The following is a 20,874-nucleotide window of genomic DNA, read 5'->3' on the forward strand; positions in this document are numbered from 1 at the left end:
AACTATTCCCTTTTACCGTCGTCTACAGCGTTGACGCATATGTAGGACGTTCTTTCGACTGCAGTCGCCAAACCAGAGATAACAATACATTCCCAGCACTGTCGCGTGGTTTGTTTTTCCCTGTGACTTAACAGACAGAATTAGAGAGAGAATTAACAGACAATAATCCAAGGAAAGTATAGGGGATAATGTTTCTAATAATTATGATGTGGCTGTGAAGAAAGTTGACGAAAAGATAACTTGCCGCTGGGAGGTCCACTTTACTTTCTTCACAACCATATCATAATTATTAGAAATAACGTCCCCTATACTTTCCTTGGCATTATCGTCTGTTAATTCTAATTAATATTGTATCTAACAAAGAAATGCAAGCCCTTAAAATTCACCTTCTAGCACTTACAAAAACTAAAGACATTTATTCGACGTCACCGGTCAAAACGTCGAATAAATGTGCGTGACGGGGTGTTTTTCTAGGCAATACAAATTTTTATAACAATGCTATGACAGTAATCTCCTGTCGTCTTCGCACACGAAGTCTACGTCGACGCGGAAAAATCGCGCCCCAGATAAAGTGACACCGATAAAGTGACAGTGTGTGTGTGTCTGAAGACTCAAAAATCTGCGAAGTGCGATATTTGTTCTTCGCTGCCTTAAAAAAAGAAAAAGAAACTCACAGGGTCCCCTATGCATTCGCCGAAGGCGACTCGAAGGCGAAAGCCATCTTTTTTTTTCTCAGTCGGTTCTCTTGTCCCGTCGCCCCCGAAAGCTATCTGCACCTTGCGTAGTTTTGCAGCGCCTCCGGGACCGGAGGCATTGCAAGCTTTCTGCACCTCCCCTGCCTCCGAGATCAGCCCATCTGTCCCTATGCGACGATGTCATATAATGACGTCATCATAACGCGACATTAAGTGACATCACTATGACGTTAGGATAAGGCCACAAATTTTGGCGTATTTCATGTCATGATATGACGTCGTAGGGTGACGACGTCACTTAAATCCGGTCATATTTCACTCAAGCAGGAAAGTAGTGAACTACAGCAGCCTTAATATTTCTCTGGCCAACCAAACTCTGAATAGGGTCGACTCATTCAAATACTTAGGAATTCTTTTTGACCATCACTTGGGCACTGGAGAGACCAGATCAATGCTGTGTGTAGAAAACTAGCTTTTAGCTGTTATGCACTGGTCCGTTCCCGCCAATGTTTTCCTCGTTCTCTACTTCGTTGCATATACTTTTCTCTGTTTCATTCACACCTCGGCTATTGCTGTGAGGCCTAGGGCCTAACATACAAAACTTATTTAGGACCTATACTCCAGTTACAAAAACGTGCTTTAAGAATAATAACATTCTCCCCCGTTCATTACCCCAGTGGCATCCTATTCAATGATCTTCATATTCTCTCATTTACGGCGCTAAGAAATTATAAGGTAACTTGCCTCGTTCACAAAATACTGTACACAAACTTTCCACTACCCAACACCATATTCAACTTCCCGCGTGCAAACACCAGGCAAACAAGTCAGTTGAATTTAAATCTTCCCCCCTGTAACAACGTTTATGGCAAACGATTGTTAGAATTCTTCGGAGCTGCAACCTGGAACACTGTGCCTCTGGAAATAAAAACTACGCGTAACTTCAACCTTTCTTGTAAGCGCTCTTTCTTGTCTAATGAATTGTAATCACTTTTCCGTACGTAGATTGTACATCACTGAAACTTCCATATGTATTAAACCAATCATTTTTCATGACCAATCATGTGCGTTGCTAACTTTTATGCATTTTCTCTATTGGACCAGCTACTAGCCACGTAGGCTATTGGTCCAAGTATTATGTACGCATTTTTTGTATACACTTCTTCATAAATTCATTTTGATTTGATTTGATGATGATGTTTTTTTTTTTGCATCGCTCATGTTGACGCCGACGGTCACTTTTCGTGTTTGATGAGGCGCATTTAAGCAGGGGAGGCGCCAGGATGTTTTTAACACGGGGGGGGGGGGGGGCAACCACGAAAAGTGAGTTCCTTCAGGGGGCCAGGGAGAGTGGGAACTTATGCGCTATACTTTGAATATGTTTGCTGTTTGTGTGTGGGGACGATGAGGGGCAAAGGGGTGCATGCGAAAATCCTAGGGGGGCCTGCCCCCCACACCTCCCCTCAAGAGATGGCGTTTGTTATAGAAAGTAAATTATTTAACTTTTAAATTGATCAAACGGGAGAATGGAAGTCCTTCCTGCGAAGAGCTCATTGCAATTTTGAGATTTCAAAGAAAAAAAAAGACGGCCCTTGGTAATTATTGCGTAATTATGAAATCCGGTCAAATTTGCCGGCGAAAGCGAAACCGAAGCGCCGATCAGCACAGCTAGCAGACGACTGGAATGACGTCACTTTTCACGACATCCATTGCAGTGGTGTGAGTGATGGCATGTGCAGCCCGAGCACAGACGAAAGCACAAAACGACAAAACTACGCAACTTTTTCTTTAAACAAGGCGACTATGATGCACTTACTTCTCATTAATGACCTAGTCCTGCGTGCTGCTATCACTTCCGCCTGCCATTACGAGCGAAACAATGGCCTCAAGATTTGTGTAACTTTATCTAGAGAACGCTCGCGCCCAGGCATCATTTCGAGCAACGTTTATAGAACCAGGTAAGTTGCAAAACTCCCCGCGTCAGCCAACCCGTCGCGCGGCGCCAGGGCAGCTTCCGGTTTGGTGGCGCTGGCGGCGCAACAAGCTTCCGCTAGCAGACGAAAACGCCTGTCTGCGTGGCAAGACGCTGGGACAGCCGTTGAGAAAGGGCTCTGTTGTTTACTCGCCGACTGTATATTGTCGAGATTTTTCGTTGCGCTGCCGCTGCAACGCAAAACTGAGTAACATTTAGCAGCGTAGTAGAACAGCGCCGGCGAAAACAACAGACCAGACGACCAACAGACCAGACTTCTCCTCGTCTGGTCTGTTGTTTTCGCCGGCGCTGTTCTACTACGATTATGAACCAACTAGCCCAAAAGTACATTTTGACAAATTTACAACGGTAAGGCAAGATCAGTAATACTAGGGCTTTCTAGACTGCCCAAGATAACTGATGTTGGATAGCATAACATACGAATCTGTCCATTACCCTATAAGAAATGAACTATATCGCGCATTCCCGTAGCGTAATTGTTTAGCTAAAGTGGATGCTTGGGCGTGTAGGTATTTCTATCTTTTAGTTTTGGACTGTGCAATTATTGCGCGATGTTAACGAATAAATCTTTGTTCTAAGTTAGCGCTGTTGTTTGTGTAATCCTTTTCCTGGTGCTGGGTAGTTTTTCTCGCTGCATTTTTTCCCATATTCTTCACTTTCACTTTTTTGAAGGGAGGAGTTTTCATTTTGTATCGCGGTTGTATTTAGTTGCAATTATTGAGTGGGAAAATCGCCGTGCGTGTACTGCACGCCACAATTTCAGTCCTGCTACAGAAAGAAAAATTGTACTTATTTTACGCACGCAATGCAGAGAAACAATTTTTCAGATATTGCACGTATGGTGTGATGCACACAGACGGCACAACTTATTTACAGTCTCAGGCATTAAACCTTATGAACATAACTCTAATTGACTGTAAAAAGTTATTTACAGCACAATTTCTAGAATCACTCAAAGCAAAAGGCAAGTTCGGGAATATCTTTGGGACGCATCCTTCGACGAGGCTCCTTTCCGCTGACGATTTCAACTTAATTCTTACTTTTGACTATGTCAGTGAAAGTCTTCAGGATGTCTTCCTCACGAAAGTGCATATCACATGCACGTGATATGTGGGACAGTTTCTTGTCCTCACGAGGAATGATATATGCGATCCCACGCCGCCCGCTGGTCAGGGTCACGCGGGGCACAAATAGATTGTCAACCCTCTGGGATTTCGCGGGACTGTCCCGACTTTTCATACAGCGTCCCAAGCGGTCCCGACAAGGATTGCTGTATATGTTCCGGATTTATTCCGGACTGTCTAGTTAGAAATTTTCATGGGATCCAACGCACGCCCGACAACGCGCGTCACGCTCCAGAACACGACGTTCTCACAAATAGCACGCACGGAGCAATGTTGCGGTGGCCACGAAGGCCTTTAGTTACTTAGAAGTACTTGTTGCTGGGATAGTTGGTTCATCGTATTGAGGAAAATTCTAGACGCCTAAAACACCGCAAGAAGTACGAAGAAGCACAGGGAAAGAGCGTTACTTTGGCTGAATTTCTGTGCGAAGCGCGGCAACTTTTACGGTTACATTCTCCAGCAAGAGGAAGTGTTAGGAGGAGCACGTAGCCAGCTGAAGAGGCCGAAACAATAAAAAAACAACCCCCCCCCCTCCTTCTGGACTCCCTTCATTGAAGAGTTGGTAACGCTGGGCACAAAAGAAATGTCGTGGTGTCTCGGATGTCCTGTAATCGCTCGTACAGCCGGGAATACAGCATGTCGGCATGGTGAAGACACGCAGCATATTCGAAGGACAATAGAAAGCGCAAGACTGTTCACGCAGAAAGCAGCCTCCACGGATGCTGACGCGCCGCAATGCCGGCTGAAGAGAGTGGAGTGAGTGAATCCTGTTGCGACAGCAGCGCCACATCTGTCGCTGATGGCGGCGGCGCCGCGCAACGTCGCTCAGTTTTGCAACTGACCTGGTTCTATAAACGTTGATTTCGAGTTTAACCTGACGCGAGCATAGCCTCTGAGATTTGCAAGTATTACGTGCAGGAAACCGTTGATGCGAGCTTAAACACAAACAATAAGTGGCAGTGAGCAAGGGCATAAATTTTATCATTGAATTCTTGTTTTAAACAAAAATTATGCACTGTTTTTTTTTAGTTCAACGGCTAAGCGTGCGATCAGCTGGTGTAGTAACGTGGCGCCCCCTGCCGCGTTTTTTCAGTCACTCTTTTTTTCGCGTATTTTCATTGACCAATCGCAGGTCTCCCGTTAATCCGACATGGCCGCCGTGTCTCTTTTGCAGGTGCACGATTTTACCTACGATGAAATGGCCCGTCCCTCCGAACAACGCGGCGTTTGACCGCTGATCCCGTTCGAGTGAGAGACTGCATTTTCACGACTGCCAAGCGAAAGTCTTCCAGTGTTATGGTGAACTTCGCGCGGACTCTGTTGTGATCGTCAGAAGAGAAAACATCAACACTACCTACAACGGGACCACCATGTTTCGCAACAAAGGTTGGTTCTCGGGTGGTCTCTGGAAACCCAAGAACCCACACTCTCTGGAACACCTCAAGTAAGTTCGGAGACGTCCTTGCGCGTTGAAGCGAACACTGGTGGGGTATTTGCCCGGACTGACAATCGCGACAAGTGCGTTCGTTTTCAATGCGAGCACCGCGAGCCCGCGATGGTCTACTACAACGAACTGTCACGGCCTCCCGTTTCGTTGCAGGAAACGCCGGGGCGAAAAAAATTTCTCTAATCGTTTCTATCGTCTAATCGATCAATCGGGGTCTTGGACGTCCGATACTTGGCGGTATTCTGTATCAGACCTCATCAATTAAAACCCAGCAACCGCGTATATTAACGATGTTCGTCGCAGGTGGGAGGGACCCGCCAACAACGTAAACTCGCTCACTTCCTACGCGGTGTTTGGCTTCGAGGTCGAAACTATTTCGAGTGTCGCCTTACTTTTGTTTCTCTCTGACAGGCTTGAATGTAAACACAGTCCCAGCGGGTTTCTCCCGCAAAACGAGGCACGTATCCTCTATGTATGTAAAGTGTAGAGCGTCGCGCTGGAATTTACGCAGCAGGAAGCCTAGTGTGTCTAATTGCCGAGTGTTTTGCGAGTTGCAGGAAAGAAGATCGCGTGCTTTTTTTGTTTCTTTTGGGCCGGTGGAACGCCCGCCGCTGGGTTCTATTCAACGGGTCACGCGTCAGTTGCAATCGCCTTGCAGTCTCCAAGTCATTCACTTTAATGCGTGCGCTGGCTCGGTGATGAAATTGTACCTACGGTGAACCCCGCCATCTCCTTGTGTAAGATAAAAAAAAAGCCATTGTGTTGGAAAGACTTCGTCGTCTAGCGCTTATCAACTTGAAGCGCGTTCCCGCGATAGTGCAACTGTGATAGACAGCCTGACGACAGTTTCGCTTCGTGCCCGGCCGCGCGAAGTTCCCGAATTTTGGCGATCTCGTGACCATAACTTTACTTAACTCTTTGGAATTGCGGCACCAGCGTACTACTCTTCAAGGGCTCATCTACTAGGAAGTTCGTTATATGACTGTCAATTTCACTCGCCGGTCCAAAGTTACCGCGTCTGAAGTTAGACACAACCGCATGAACTTGACAGGCATTATTTAAGCCAAGGAAAGCATGGGAGACATTTGTTCTTTTCTTGAACTGTGGTATAGTAATAACTACATAAATAATAATAATAACTAATATAATTAATGTATAATCACTATGTAATTACTGCGCTACAATTTAAAGACAACAAACAGATAATGTCCCCATGCTTTCCGTGGTTTAATTGTTCATTGGTTTCATTTGGTCTTGTCTCCCGAAGGTTGCGGGATCAAATCCAAGCCATGGTGGCCCCATTTGGATAAGGGTGAAATGCTGGAGACCCGTGTACATAGATTTAGGGGCACATTAAAGAACACCAGGTGGTCAAAATTCCCGGAGCCCTCCACTATGGCATCCCTCACAATCATATTGCGGTTTTGGGATGTGAAACCCCACCAATTATCGTATATTAATAGATGTGACCGGTTGTTCCGTTTATCTTTCAAGAATTCTTGTTTCCGGATGTTATGGCATTTGTTTGTGTACGTGCTCGCATAGATAGAAAGTATATCGTGCGTCGGGCAATGCGCATCGGTTGTAGTCCCGCTGTCATTTCGAAAAAGGCCATTTAAGTTCGTATGCAGTACGATGCTCTTATAAGAATGCCACTTGCAAAAGTATCAGATACAGGTCTGAAAGGCTGCAGAATGGTGAACTTTAGGTGTATGATCTCTGAAAGAATGACTCAATTACGCATTGTCGCCAGGTCATGTTATCGGTTGAAGAAGCATGGCAGATTGGACGAGCTGGTGGTTTTTTGTATTACTCAAAGAACAGCGCTACCACCACAAGGCAAAGTAAGATGGAAGGACACACCAATGTTAATGGTTAAGAGAGCCAATAAAAGTGTCAACCCCCGATTTGGATGACACCGTGATGTGACAGTCTGTTAAGTCTTTGCCAGTGACTGTAATGATTGTCGGGTCAGTCTGAACCTTCGTCATTGTAGTATTAATAATAATATGGGTTTTTACATGCCAAAACCACGATGTGATTATGAGACACAGTCTAGTGGAGGGCTCCGAAGATTTCGACCATCTGGTGTTCTTTAACGTACACTGACTTTGCACAGCACACGGGCCTCTAGCATTTCGTCTCCATTGAAATGTGACCACTGCAGCTGGGATCGAAACCGCGACTTTTGGGTCAACAGCCAAGCACTGTAACTACTGTACCACTGAGGTGCACAGGCTGTAACGATTGCCGATTCGCTACAAGCCTTTGTCGTTGTAAAACGTGTTATTGAGTTGTGCAGAGCACCTGGATGCCCGAGTGAAAGATGCCGTTAAATGTTGCATAACACACACAAAGCCAACAGCTTCTGGACTTTCTCTGAAAATGTGAAACTGGCGTGCTTTTCTTTGCATAGTAAGGTTAAAAACCTTTCTCTCGCTTCATTTTGTGTGTTTGTAACCTGCCTATGAGAATTATCGGTTTAAAAACAAACGAGAAGGGGAAGCCGATGAAATGGCCTAGTTTTATCAGACGTGAGCGCATGAGGCAATGGATAATCAAACCAAGGAAAGTGTCAGGGAAGTTATTCAATGTGGTTTTAACCAGAGTACTGTTATCATGAGATGAAGTGCAAATAAAGGGGCTGAAAAACAATGTGTCATTGATCAAGGCCCAACCAAAACTTCCGCAACGGTGTACAAGGAATTTGAACTGTGCTGCGGTCGAAGAAAACCTTTGACGTAGTTTATCGACAGTTATGGTAGGCCAGTAACTGAAATTCGCGCGTGCATTACAGTGTTTACATCTGTAGAAAAGTTTGAATGCCAGAACAGTTAGGCTGAATCTGGTTTGTCACCTGCTCGCCTCGTACACTGACAATGACATTTAAGCAGGGGAGCTTATCGTGCGCCTATCACTGTTTACACAACAGGCACGTTGCTACTGCCGGCGATTGTGTGCAAATGTGGCGCATTGTTCAGTGCTGCCACATTCCATGGAGGACGATGGAGCACCTTTTTTTATCTGTGAAAACGCGACCGGTGGGGAGGGGGGGGGTCCTCTTATGCATAACGACAGAGTTGCACACAGCACTGCTTTTGCCACAACACCGGATTCCTGTTTGCCGAGTGTTGTCGTTTAATTTAGATGGTTGCACTGCTTTATTTTTGGAAAACGAAATGGCCATTGTCGATTGCACGCATAGCTAATAGTGCCTGGCCTGTGTGTAGTGACCGAACAACTGAGAAAAGATAGAAGCTCCACGAGCGGAACCGTTTAAACTGCAACAATGATGATGATCTGCGTTGTTTCATGGCACAAGGGCTGACAATAATCATTGAAGGTCTCTGACCTTTACTTTACAAGAAGACAAGTAAAGGGTCCGAATGGTTCATCTTTTGTTTGTTTGTTGGGTTTATTGGCACATAAGCAACTAAGGCTATCATGCGTCAAACGCCAGGTATAAATTGTGTAAAAAGTTGCGTCTCCTCGGTGAGCTCTTGTCTGAGCAAGGGCCCCAACTGATAGGAATGAAAAGCTTGGTCCTCTTCTCAAAGATGAGAAAGCGGACGAGGTAAACAAGAATGCTTAGTTCACTACACGTTGAATCTAAAGTTTTTCTAGAAATCCTGCTTCCCTTGAAAAGCTAGAAGCACATATGTATCAATGAGTGCATTTGTCTAAAAGCAGTGCTGGGTGAATAGGGATGTGTTCATTGTGGAATGGTGTGAAAAATTTTTTTCCCAGTGTTTCAGTTGTGATGGTGCAGACAAAGAGGCCATAGTCGGAGAAAGTGTAGGGGAACCTAATTGTAACTTTTCATTGAATTATGGGAACAATGACATACAAGTGATACGAATGTGTTGAACAATGTGATAAGAGTGAAATGAATGTTGTAGAAGATCTGGTAATCTCTGCGTTTCAGTTTGAACACGACATTTAAGTTTCCCCCGATGGCTTCTCTGACTTTATTGCCTGTTTCCAACCGTATTGTTCTGACATTTACATTACACGAAATAGTTGCAGCCCGAAAGGTAGTACGCTTCATGTGACACGCGTACCCAGAGGTATGGAGATTTATCTCTATGTCTTGGCGATTGCCTAATGAAAGCACTTGTTAACGTAAGGCACCTCCCGCTATGAAGTATTGTTGTATGACCCACAACACAACACAATCTTACCAGAAGGACAATAGATAAATCTGCAATTCTCCTTGCGGACCACTTTGCGCCATACTGTCGAAACATCTAGATGTACTACCCATAAATCTGCAGTTCTTTCTTTCTTGAGGAATTGATGCCATGCTGTAGGAATAACGATGCATTATGCTCAGTTCCGTGCTAATCTAATCATCCATGCCTGACGACTGATCCGCTGATAATGTGGGCAGACTGTTGCTTTGTTCACTAGTCAAGCGTGATAAGGCATTAGCATTGGATAAAAAGCATTGCTACAAAAGGCAGGACCAAATATACTGCTGGCGATTCTCCTGGCTGCTAAGTGATACTAGCGCCAGATTTGACTGTAGTAAATTCAGTAGTGAGCTCCTGTGTACTTTTATCTCTTTCCCAGAACTGCTTGTTTATGGCAGTGCACATCAAAAACAAGGACAAAACGGACACATAAAGATAGCCATAGACATAAGCGCTGATCATGCTTACGTCTGGTCTTTTTTTATACACCCGTTTCGTCCTTGCTTTTGATGCGCTCTGCCATAAGCTATTGCAAGACAACTAGCCCACCAGTACGCATTAAGCAAGTTCCCAGAATTGCAGCTTATAAGCATGTGTGTAGCCTCATAATGTTTGACACCACCGAATGATTTTACTGAATTGATCCTTGGAAGATCACTCGCAGTCAAGGCTTAAAGTGATTCGCGGACCGAGGATGCTCTAGGAACTGTTTTAATTCTTGGGGGTGTTTTTTCTGTCTTGAAGAATCATCAGTTCGGTCCCTTTTCCCTTCTCATAAAGTGTGCGCTAGCTGCTTTCCCTTAAACAATGCTACCTCACTCTGCCGATGAATCACACTGTGCCAACAATTGTGCGGATGAATCGGCACAATTGTCCCACTGCTCTTCAGCCGCGACTGGCCCTTGCATTGTTAATGAACGAGTGGTTGTGTTCATTTCTGCGAAAAACATACAGAGAAGCGAAGCTGAAGGCTATTTGACCTGATGGGGTTTCACTATGAGGTAACATAAATGACAGTAAGAAGGCATGGAAAATGAAACTCAGCACACAGTGCTATTCAATGTACCTTAGTACAAATATAAGGAGCAGTAAAAAATATATTGGCAGCACCTATATCTGTATGTGGGAACATTTTGTGACACTTTCCATGACATGTACGTACAAAACGAAAAAGATTGGTAAAGAGTAATAAATGGAAATGGAAAGCCAGGGGTGCGATCTTGTACATGTTCTGTGATAGAACATATCACGCCGCACGGGATTGGTCAAGGCTCGCCTGACCATCAGACGTGAGAACAGCAACCAGAAAAGGCAGTGCTGTCAATCATATTGTCGTCTGCTAGGCAAAGATTGGGCACAGGATGGACTGAGACCCTGTTCTATTCGATAGAACGAATATAGAACAGTCTCCGGATGACAGGGGTGTAGCCAGAAATTTTTTTCGGGGGGGGGGGTTCAACCATACTTTATGTATGTTAGTGCGTGCGTTTGTATGTGCGCCTGTATATATACGCAAGCAAAACTGAAAATTTTCGGGGGGGGTTTGAACCCCCCCCAACCCCCCCTGGCTACGCCCCTGCCGGATGACTTGCATTGGATCGAAACATAAGCACTCAGGTAGGAGAAGCGAATTAGCCTGCTTTGTGTCTGGCTTAATCCAATCCCGCATGGACAGTTAGCAAAAATTTCCACCAGTGCCACCACAAAATGTCTCGTGAAACCGTGACACCACCTAGTGCCCAATCAAGACATTACCAAAATATATTGTTAAAGTTCTCGTGCTTTTCAGTTTCACGCTTTCGAAAACAATGCCCCCACATAATGATATTCTGTTATAATATTTCTATAATTCTTCCTGCGTTGAAAACATTTCTGAATCATTATAAAGTCCCCCAGCAGACGATCAAAAGGTGACGTATTCTTCCGAGGCGCTTCCCCTTCAACTATTGGCTGTTTGCTGCCTCTCATTCTTGCATGACATTGCGTTCCATTCTCTCAGAATGCATACAAAATCATGCCTCAGGCTTATAAGCCAAATGATATGAGCATTTGTGAGCATTGTATACATGACTTGCATGAATAAAAAACCCATAAATCATCGTCTTTTGTGCCAAGACATACTTCTCAGTAGCATGTTTTTGGGGGTGCCCAGGTATTTGTACCACCTGCTGTCGAAGAACCAGACGGTCACCGAGCAGAATAAGAGCATCCTGGTGGAGACGCTCCGGTCGATCGCCGAGATTCTCATCTGGGGCGACCAGAATGACAGCACCGTGTTTGAGTGAGTGCGCATGTTGAGTACATATGGGACGTTTCCGTCAACTTGCGCCTAGTACTGAATAACTCACGGGTCCCTTATGCATTCACCTAAGATGATTCGAAGGTGACAGCCATCTTCTTTTTCTTCTCAGTCAATGTACTTATTGATCCTGCCCTGCCACGCACCGAAAGCTTTCTGCACCTAGTGTGGTTCTGCACTGCCTCTATGATCGGCCACCTTTAACCAAACTATGATGTCGTGTGATGTCACACTGACGTCACAAGTTTTGGCGATCTGGGATGTCATGTGGTAATGTCATCATGTGATCATATTTTGCATCACTTGTGTTGTCCCCGACGCTGCGGTATGCCAATGGTCAATTTTCGCATTCGATGAGGCATCTAACGCTTTTGCCGTAAAAAAAGAAACCATGCACTTTGGTGCCGAATTCGCCTGGTATTGTTCCGAGCCATATGCAGCACGTTAGGATATTTTTTTTCCAATCTGCCAAGATGGGTAATTAACAGATTACCTAATTATCCTTTTAGTTAGTAACCCTAGTAAAAAGTTTTCCATACAAAAGTTGTAGAAAAAGTTGCAGTAATATTTCATGTATACTAATATAACTGCTAAACCATGTAATTAACAAAGATTACTTAATTAACCTTTAAAATAATAACTCTAATGAAAAATGATTCAGTAGAAAAGTTATAACGCTTGCTCAGCATTGTTGGATTATTTCATCTGTGCTGGATGACTACCCTGCTTAATTTTTTTCAGCTTTTCTTTAGAGCACATGAAATTTAAAGATATACCTGGCACAAGTTAGCTAAAACACCCTGTGTAAGCTTGCTTCTTTCTTATCGATACATTTGAATCAGTTTTTGCAGAATAGACTGTTAATTAAACTAATTTTGCAGAATGGACTGTTAATTAAACTAATTAGAATGAAATGAATAAAGTAGTACTAATTAAGGTCATCGAACTTTGGAATTCAGATGAACTATAATTTGGAATAGCCTTACTACTAATTTAAAGGTTGCCCTATCTCTTCACTCTTTCCTGGCACAACTAAAGAATTCATTGCATATAAATTCATCCATTCTATAATAATTTTTAGCCACTATTTATACATCCGTTCGCTGATTCCCAATTTATGCATGTGCAACACGTAATGAACTACTTTTGTATTAATTTCACCGAAATATTGCATCATTTGTGTTTATATTGTTAGATAGCTGTGATTATTTAATATCATGCCATATTACGCATTTACACCTGTGTGTACTTCTGATTTTATTAATAATTCTGTGTTATCCTTGTTCCATCTTGTTTCTGTTTAATGTTTCTGATGTGCTAATGTTGTTAGGGACTCTTTAACAATTTTGTTGGATCCGTAAAAGTGTAAAATGCAATGTATCTCACAAAAGACTGCAATGAACTGCAAACATAAAAAAAAAAGAAAGATCTTCAAAGTTGAATATAGATAATTGGAATTAATCCACAGTCCCCTGCTGTGACGTGTCTCATAATGAGGTTGCGCTTTTATCTTATAAAACTGCATAATCTTTTTCTTTCTAGCGTCCATTTAATTTTTGTTGTTGCTTAGCTACCTTCGTCTGTTGATAGAGGCCGTGTCACTTTATGAGCCGTGCGAGCATTGTCTTGCTGATTGAAGCCTTCAGTTATCTGTGCAACTCAGGTGATGTCAATATCTCGGGTCTCACCTCTTAACGATAATCAAAAGCGGCAGGGACAAGGCCACTGTTCTATCTACAACGAGTGGTCATTGGGCGCATCATGCGAGTCTATCTCGCAAGCTTCATGCTTTGTGCTAAGTTGCATAAACAATCCAGAAAAGAGAGATAGAAGAATATCTGTGGCTTTGGTTTAGCGAATATTTCAGTCAGTCAATCAATTAATCAATCAATTCATCAATTAACCAAGTCACTTTATTCATTCCAAAGTGCAGTTTGGATACAATGGCTAGGGGAAAAAAGGCTTGTTTAAGCAAGCATGGCTAGGCCCTAGCTGCTGCGACACGGCAGTAGCTCCAACAAATCATTATTTGCGTAGAAATATAAGGAATGTAATGCAAAGGCATATCATAAAAAGATAACAAAATGTTGAACAGTTTACTAAGTAAGGTGATAATTACACAATGTAATAACAATAATCATTAATGTGTTGACTACACAATAGTGAACACTTATAATGATCCCCGTGATGCAGATAGTGATGATGAAGCTGTCCGAAAAATGCAAAAAAATGCGGAACAAAATGAGGAAAAAGGATAAGTTTTTTGTACATAATATTGTCACTTAATCGTGACATTGATGAAGGCAGCAGCCGGCGTGTTCGAGAAGAAGCTCTTTATTTGGGTCAACTTGTGCCTGAAAAATGAAAGGAGCAAAGTACAAGCAATTCAAGCTGTACACTGATAGCGGCGAAGAGCGTCAGCCGTCGATAACCTGATCTGCGCTCTAGGCACGTCGGCATTTATACATACGGCATCGAACGTTGGAGTCGTATCACTGGTGGCCATGCTATTTCCAGAATAAACTCAACTGTTCGCGTTTACGCGCTCAGGCTGATCAGAAGATTTTAAAATACTAACCGGGAAGGTTCCCAGACATTCGGCTGCGGTTTGCAAAAGGCAGTGGCTATACGTGTAACGGACCGGTTACATAGAAATACAAAAAAGGAGCGCACATGGCATTATTGTAATTAAGCAATAGGCATTGTTGACAAGTACAGCTAATTGGGCAGTTTGGTAAAGATGTGTGACTTCAAATGAGCAGGGCTTAAAAATCGAGGCAAAAGGAAGAGACGTCGAAAGAACGAGCTTCTCCTGTCTAAGTTGCCTTCTTTGGCCTCCGTTTTCAATGCGCTACTCATTCGAAGTAATGAATAGGCAATGCTCGAAACAATTTTTAATAAAGGAAGGAATTTTAACAAGCAAAATTAAAACATCTTAACTATTTTAAACATTTGAGAACTATTTTAGCTGTTAAATGTTGTAAAACTACCTAAAATTGTTGAATTTTCATGTCCGTTTGCATGTAAGAGGTAAAAAAGATCTATTGGAGTCACGGGGATAGCAAGACTGGTTGAAGGGGTGAGGGGAGGGATGCTTTGAATGATTGTTGCTGAAGGAGCAGCTGCAAATGGTATCGAGATAGGCACCAGCTTGCCAGCGATGGCATAACGTACACTAACTTTGATTCCTTGAATAAGAATGTTTCACCTTTAGGCAGCCTACTAAGCTTTTCATTCACCGAGTACCCAATTGGGTATTTTGTAGTCTCATTTAAGATTAACTTAGAAATGATTACGTGAAGAAATCGTCCTCTATTTAAAGTACAAAGCACGTGGATACGAATGTAAGTGGTTTAAACGTATTTGCACTCGCGAAAATTGCCATCAACTCGGCCTACGTCATTGTATCGTCTAAGAGACGGCAAATAGCTTCTGTAAGCTGTCTTCTGAATACTATAAGTTGTCACGAAAACCTAGAATGCAGCTTCAGCTTGAGGGCCTGTGACTCCGTTTTACAGCTTCGCTGTTGTGTTTCGGCCACTTACAGTAGTTGTCGTGATAAGGAATCTGAGGAAGCGGCTACTTTCTCCACGTGTGTGGAGTGACCTGCCTTTAGCATCTACACTCAAACCTCATTATAACAAAATCGCATCTGCCATGAAAATAACTTCGTTATATCAGAAAATTCGTTATAAACGTTTATTTGTAACGCTGTACCTATGACAGCACTATTCTTCATTTACTTCGTTATAACCGATAATTTCCGTGTTCGTTATATCGAGGTTTGAGTGTAATTGTTGTATTCTTAAACAAAAAAATTAGGAGCCATTCTCCTATTGTGAAGATAAGGGCACGTGAAGTTTGACGTGTGCATGCCTGGCGTACTACTTCTCTTTCTTTCTTTCTTTCTTTCCTTCTTTCTTTCTTTCTTTCTTTCTTTCTTTCTTTCCTTCTTTCTTTCTTTCTTTCTTTCTTTCTTTCCTTCTATTGCATTGCGATAGAAAGAACTTTTTGCTTCCTCCATGCCTGTAATTAGACCGTTACCCATGTGCTTAGCAGCACAACAATTCCGTTGCTACAGCCAACAACTGTCATGCATTAAACAATGAAAGGCAACACTAAAATGTGGCACTGTGAAATGACAAGTCACCTTGATAAAAGATCAGATTGCCAAATCAGAAACGGTTGACCGCCGATCCGACTGATGTGCTCGATCATGGGTTGAACCCCATGATCGAGAGCACATCAATTATTGGAAAACTGTGCATACAAATATTCATATGACCGGCGCACCTCCAAGGGCCTGTTTGGGTACACCTGCGTTTCTGTACACTCGCCGGTGCCGGGCTTTTCGCAATTTATGCTCTCACCACTGCCACTGAAATTTGTGACTCATAGAGGCTTCGTTTAAAAATAAAAGGGGTTTTCATGCTTGCAGTGTCGCATTTGGTAATCAGAACCAACTTGAAAAGCAGTTATGTCTATTAAAGGTCGGAGGAGGTTGATGTGTTGTGCCAGCTTCAACAAAACGGCTTTTTATTTGTCCAATCTCATTCCGTTTGTCTTTTCTTGAACTGACGTGCATTATTGTACTATATTTAAGCGTTGCGTTTAACAAGCACACACACACAAAAAAAAACCTGTGTGCTTTTGGTCATGCGCCGTCATATCAATCCCACAAAACAGACGCCTTTGGGACCAGATTTTTAAAAATAGAAGCCAGGTTTACTTTTCTTTTTTAATATTTTATGCTTGCTCCTCTTGCAAGCGCACACATGTGTGCCGCGATGCTTCTGTGCAACCTGTGTGATCCAATTGTGGCAACGTCACAGCTGCAGCCGACACGGAACTTGGAGTAAAGTACTGATACTAAAAAGAGGGGACGCATCTGCAGTTCTGCTTTTCTTTGTTGTTCGCAATTAGAGATGTTCAGTTAGCTTGAAAACTAAAAGCACTTTCTTTCTGTTTGTCCTGCTGCGACATTGTGCCCGCTGCTTTTTCGGCTTGCCTGGTTGGCATCTCGTGTTGACGTAGAAAATGTGCTTTCATGTGTTGGAAAATGTGTCTGTTAGGTATAAAAATGGAGGTTCTTGTTAAATCTCAGTGGCAGCATTGCAGATGTCTTATGCATAGGTCGGCAAAAAATGTGGAGCTCACTCAGACTCCCTCATGGAATATATTTTGCCCTTAGGGCTCACTCGGACTCGGACTCATCAAAATTTTCTTAACCGGACTCACTCGGACTCAGACTCACTCAATCTTTTCTCAACCAAACTCACTCGGACTCACTTGGACTCAGACTCTCTTAAATATTACTCACTCTGACTCACTCAGTTTCAGACTCACGGCTCGATCTGAGTCTGAGCGAATCGACTCATGAGTCCGTTAGCATATAATTAGGTTTTTCAATCAGGATGTCAACGCACTTGAACGCCAATATGTTGCATAATCGGTGCTCCACGATGCACATTTTGATGTCGTACCTTCACATACGAGTTATCAGTGACTGCAATCGAGTAAGGACATTTTTATTGAAAGATATAACTCATACTAGACATTTTTATCAAGAACTTCCTTTGAAAAGTTTTCGGGGGGAGGGGGGTCAAGATACCCCTCTGATCAATAAATATTGAGCTGGTGTATGAACGTTAGTGTGTTGAAGTATCTGTGAGTAGAAGTGAGTATCAATGTGAGTCATCATAAGGCTGATAGTAATGTTGAAGTTGAGTAGTTACCACCATAGGTTGGCAAAAAAATTTGAAGCTCATGCAGGCTCACTCAAGAAACACATTTTGTGCTTAGGGCTCACTTGGACTAAGACTCACCACAGTTTTCCTCAACCGGACTCACTCGTACTAAGACTCACTAAAATTTGTCTCAGCCGAACTCACTCAGACTCAAACTCACCAAAATATTACTCACCCGGACTCACTCAGACTCACGGCTCGATCCGAGTCTGAGTGAGTCGACTCATGAGTTTACCGACCTATGGTCTTATGCGCAGCAATATTCTATGGACTCATTTGATAAGTTTACACATGTGACAGATACATTTAAAATGCTTCCAAATGCCAGCCATCAAATTCCAAATGTTTTCAAGTCAAATCCAAAGCTACCTGGCCTTGACCATTGGCTATTACTTGTGTTCCAGGAAAGGATTAACACCTTAACTGTATTGTTTTTTTAGTCTTTCTGTGTACATTTTTTTTTTCAACTTGATATTGAATATTCTGCCTCTGAAAAACATGTATTGATTGACAAAAAAAAATTGAACTGTACTTATTAAGTAAAATTAGCATAAAGTTTATTGTTCCATGGCCTATTAGTGTCGTTCACAATTCGTGAAATAATTTCATCGTCAAAAAACTGGAGTATAGCACGTCAAGTCATCAAAGTAAACTTTGGTATCTGAATAATTAGCGCCTGAAGAGCTGTACGATGACAAAAGGCTTCTTTTCCACGACGATGCACAAGCAACGCATGCGTCACCTTCAGTGGGCAACATTTTCTAAGCACAAGTTTCGAAAAAAAATGTGAAACAGTGGTTAAAATAAAATAAATTGCCAAGCAAGTGCTGCCATCTGTGAAGTGACACACAAACTAGCTTCGAAGCGAGCCAGTCTTCCAAGACGCTCATGGGTAGATATTATCTCAAGCGGACGAGCCACACTCATTCAAAACGGTTTGGGCACAGTTGGGTAAGGATGAGCTGTGCTGGTTTAAAACGGTTTAGGGTTAAGGTTGTTACATAGGCTTTCTGCAAATCCACGCAACTGCCCTCCCCAACCTTTCATGCAGGGAAAACACCTGGTAGCCCTGCTTTCCTGGTTCACAAAAAAGTTGAGCACTGGTGCTGCATGCACAAACTTTGAAGGGTTTTTTTTTGGTGGGGGGTGGGGGGAGGCAACAGGACATCCTGATAGACACCCCCCCCCCCGCCCCCTCTGGATTGACTCAATTGTTGAGGCATCTTCTCATGCAATGTCATGGGAGATGGTCACCAAAGTACTTTAGGTGCAAAATAGACAAGCACACAAGTAAAAGTCGACAAACAAACGCTCAAGTAAAAGTTAAGCAATGGACTGACCCTTTATGAACAACTGCTTAAAAAAAAACTGTTGTTAGTAAAGTGCCCATTCATTGTCTACGTTGTGCTTGTGTGTTTTTCTATATATTGCGCCTAATGTTCTTCAATGATTGTGCAAAGCCAACTAGCCCAACATTCATAGCTACCCTAGTGCAGGGAAGATGGATTTCTTGACGGTTTTCTTCCTCTTCTTCCGCGCAGTTTCTTCCTGGAGAAGAACATGCTCTCCTTCTTCCTGAAGATCATGAAGCAGAAGTGCGGCCGCTACGTGTGCGTCCAGCTGCTGCAGACGCTCAACATCCTCTTCGAGAACATCCGCAACGAGACGTCGCTGTGTGAGCACGCTCAGCCTATTGCTTGCCATTGAGGCAGTGTCACGAGCTATTGCCGCGTTGCTTGCGAGGTTACATTTCAGTATCATAGGCCTCTCCTAACCCTATACGACATGCATTATGATTAATTTTCTATAAGTGCGTGAAACTTGAATCATTTGATGCCACGGTTCTGGTGACCAAATTCAAGGCAAGTGGAAGTGTTAGAATAAATTATAGTGTGTTTTACAGCACTTGATTGTAATTACAACATAAATAATTTGCAAGTTATCGTACCACCATTCATGCTTTATTCCTTCATAAACTGAATTGAACAATCCACTCAAATTACATGCGATAGTTTTTTGGTGGCAGTGAACATTCGTAAAAAGGTAAAAAATATATTTGGAAATTCTTGCCGAACTGCCCTACTTCGAATGTCTCGTTAAATACGGTACTACTGCCTTCGTCAAATCGATCGTGTGTAGCAAAATATTTCAACCAGAAGTGACATAAAGGAACTGTAGGCAGCAAGAATGCTCAATTTGCCATTAGCTCAGTGTTTGCGGTCTCTTCCTTGCCAAAGTGCACAGAAACGGCAAAACTAAGCCGCGTCTTCAAAGGACGCCTTGGTGCAAAGGGCTGATGGAGCTCCTCATTGGTCTGTTACGAGGTTTTAAACTTAGCTACAGAGCAAAACAATACATGGAAAGAAGATAACAGACGAGGTGCAGCACTTCACCTTTCATCTTCTTTCATCCGTGTTGCTCTGCGCTGTTGTCAACATTGAAAAGCATGTCATCAACTGGCCCAAAGAATTATGCTTCTCTATTAGGAGACTTAACGCACCACGCTAGCTTAGCTACTAAGTCTTAGCGGTGATAAGCTAGCAGGCATGGGTTTGATTCCCTGCCACGGCGGCCGCGTTTCAGTGGAGGAGGGCGCAGGGATGGTGTGAAGGAAAGGAAAAAAAGGAATGAAGAAGTGTGTTGAAGTGATTTCAATGTGTCCTGTCAAAACATCATTCTTATCCTTCAACCGGTCTTAAATATTTTTTTTCTTTATCTGCTCTACTGGCACTTGTGTGTGGTATGCGTACTGGGATGAAGAAATTTTTTAAAAATTAGTCGTGTAGTTGTTTAATGAAAGTAATATTGTTAGTACCTGCTACAAGTGCGGTAGAAGTTTTTGATTGACAGCTACACTGCTGCTCTACCCCTATTCCCCATTCAAGTTTTTTTTAGGCAGCTGTACTTGAAGATAACATGAAAAGCACACCGTGTGAAGGTTTTGGGGATAAACACTTTTGCTTATATATTTTTCTTTATTACGTAGTTATATGCTTGCAATTTACGTTGTATCAAATTGACTGCAGAGTGCATTAGCTATGTGTCTAAAAAAATGACATTGGTCTTTTTTTCTTGTAATTTCAGATTACCTCTTGTCGAACAACCACGTCAACTCCATCATTGTGCACAAGTTTGACTTTTCCGATGAAGAGGCAAGTTTCTTTTTTCTTTTTGATTTGCTTGCATTTAATTCTGCGCAATTAGTAGCAGAGATTATCAGGAAAGCTTGCGGAGTGCATGAAACACAAAAGATGGACGAAAAATGATTGGACGCCAAACATGCTGATGTCTGTTCAATTTTCTACGTCTTTTTGTCTTCCTTTCGCTCTATATAAGTTTTTCTAATAATTCAGTACCAGCTGTCCCACTCATTTAT

General features: G+C 42.8%; 1 protein-coding gene across 1 annotated transcript in view; it reads left to right on the top strand.

The window, feature by feature from the left end:
* Positions 1–4,955: 4,955 nt before the first annotated feature.
* LOC119400018 (protein CLEC16A homolog) overlaps positions 4,956–20,874 on the top strand; it is a 68,707-nt gene continuing 52,788 nt past the window's right edge. The window contains exons 1-4 of the mRNA XM_037666927.2: positions 4,956–5,256; positions 11,605–11,733; positions 19,040–19,173; positions 20,583–20,650. Coding sequence (XP_037522855.1) covers positions 5,183–5,256; positions 11,605–11,733; positions 19,040–19,173; positions 20,583–20,650 — 405 coding nt within the window. The 5' untranslated portion in view covers positions 4,956–5,182. The remainder of the gene's footprint in view (positions 5,257–11,604; positions 11,734–19,039; positions 19,174–20,582; positions 20,651–20,874) is intronic.

The sequence above is a fragment of the Rhipicephalus sanguineus genome, chromosome 7 (assembly GCF_013339695.2).
Source record: "Rhipicephalus sanguineus isolate Rsan-2018 chromosome 7, BIME_Rsan_1.4, whole genome shotgun sequence".
In the NCBI taxonomy this organism is placed as follows: Eukaryota; Metazoa; Arthropoda; class Arachnida; order Ixodida; family Ixodidae; genus Rhipicephalus; species Rhipicephalus sanguineus.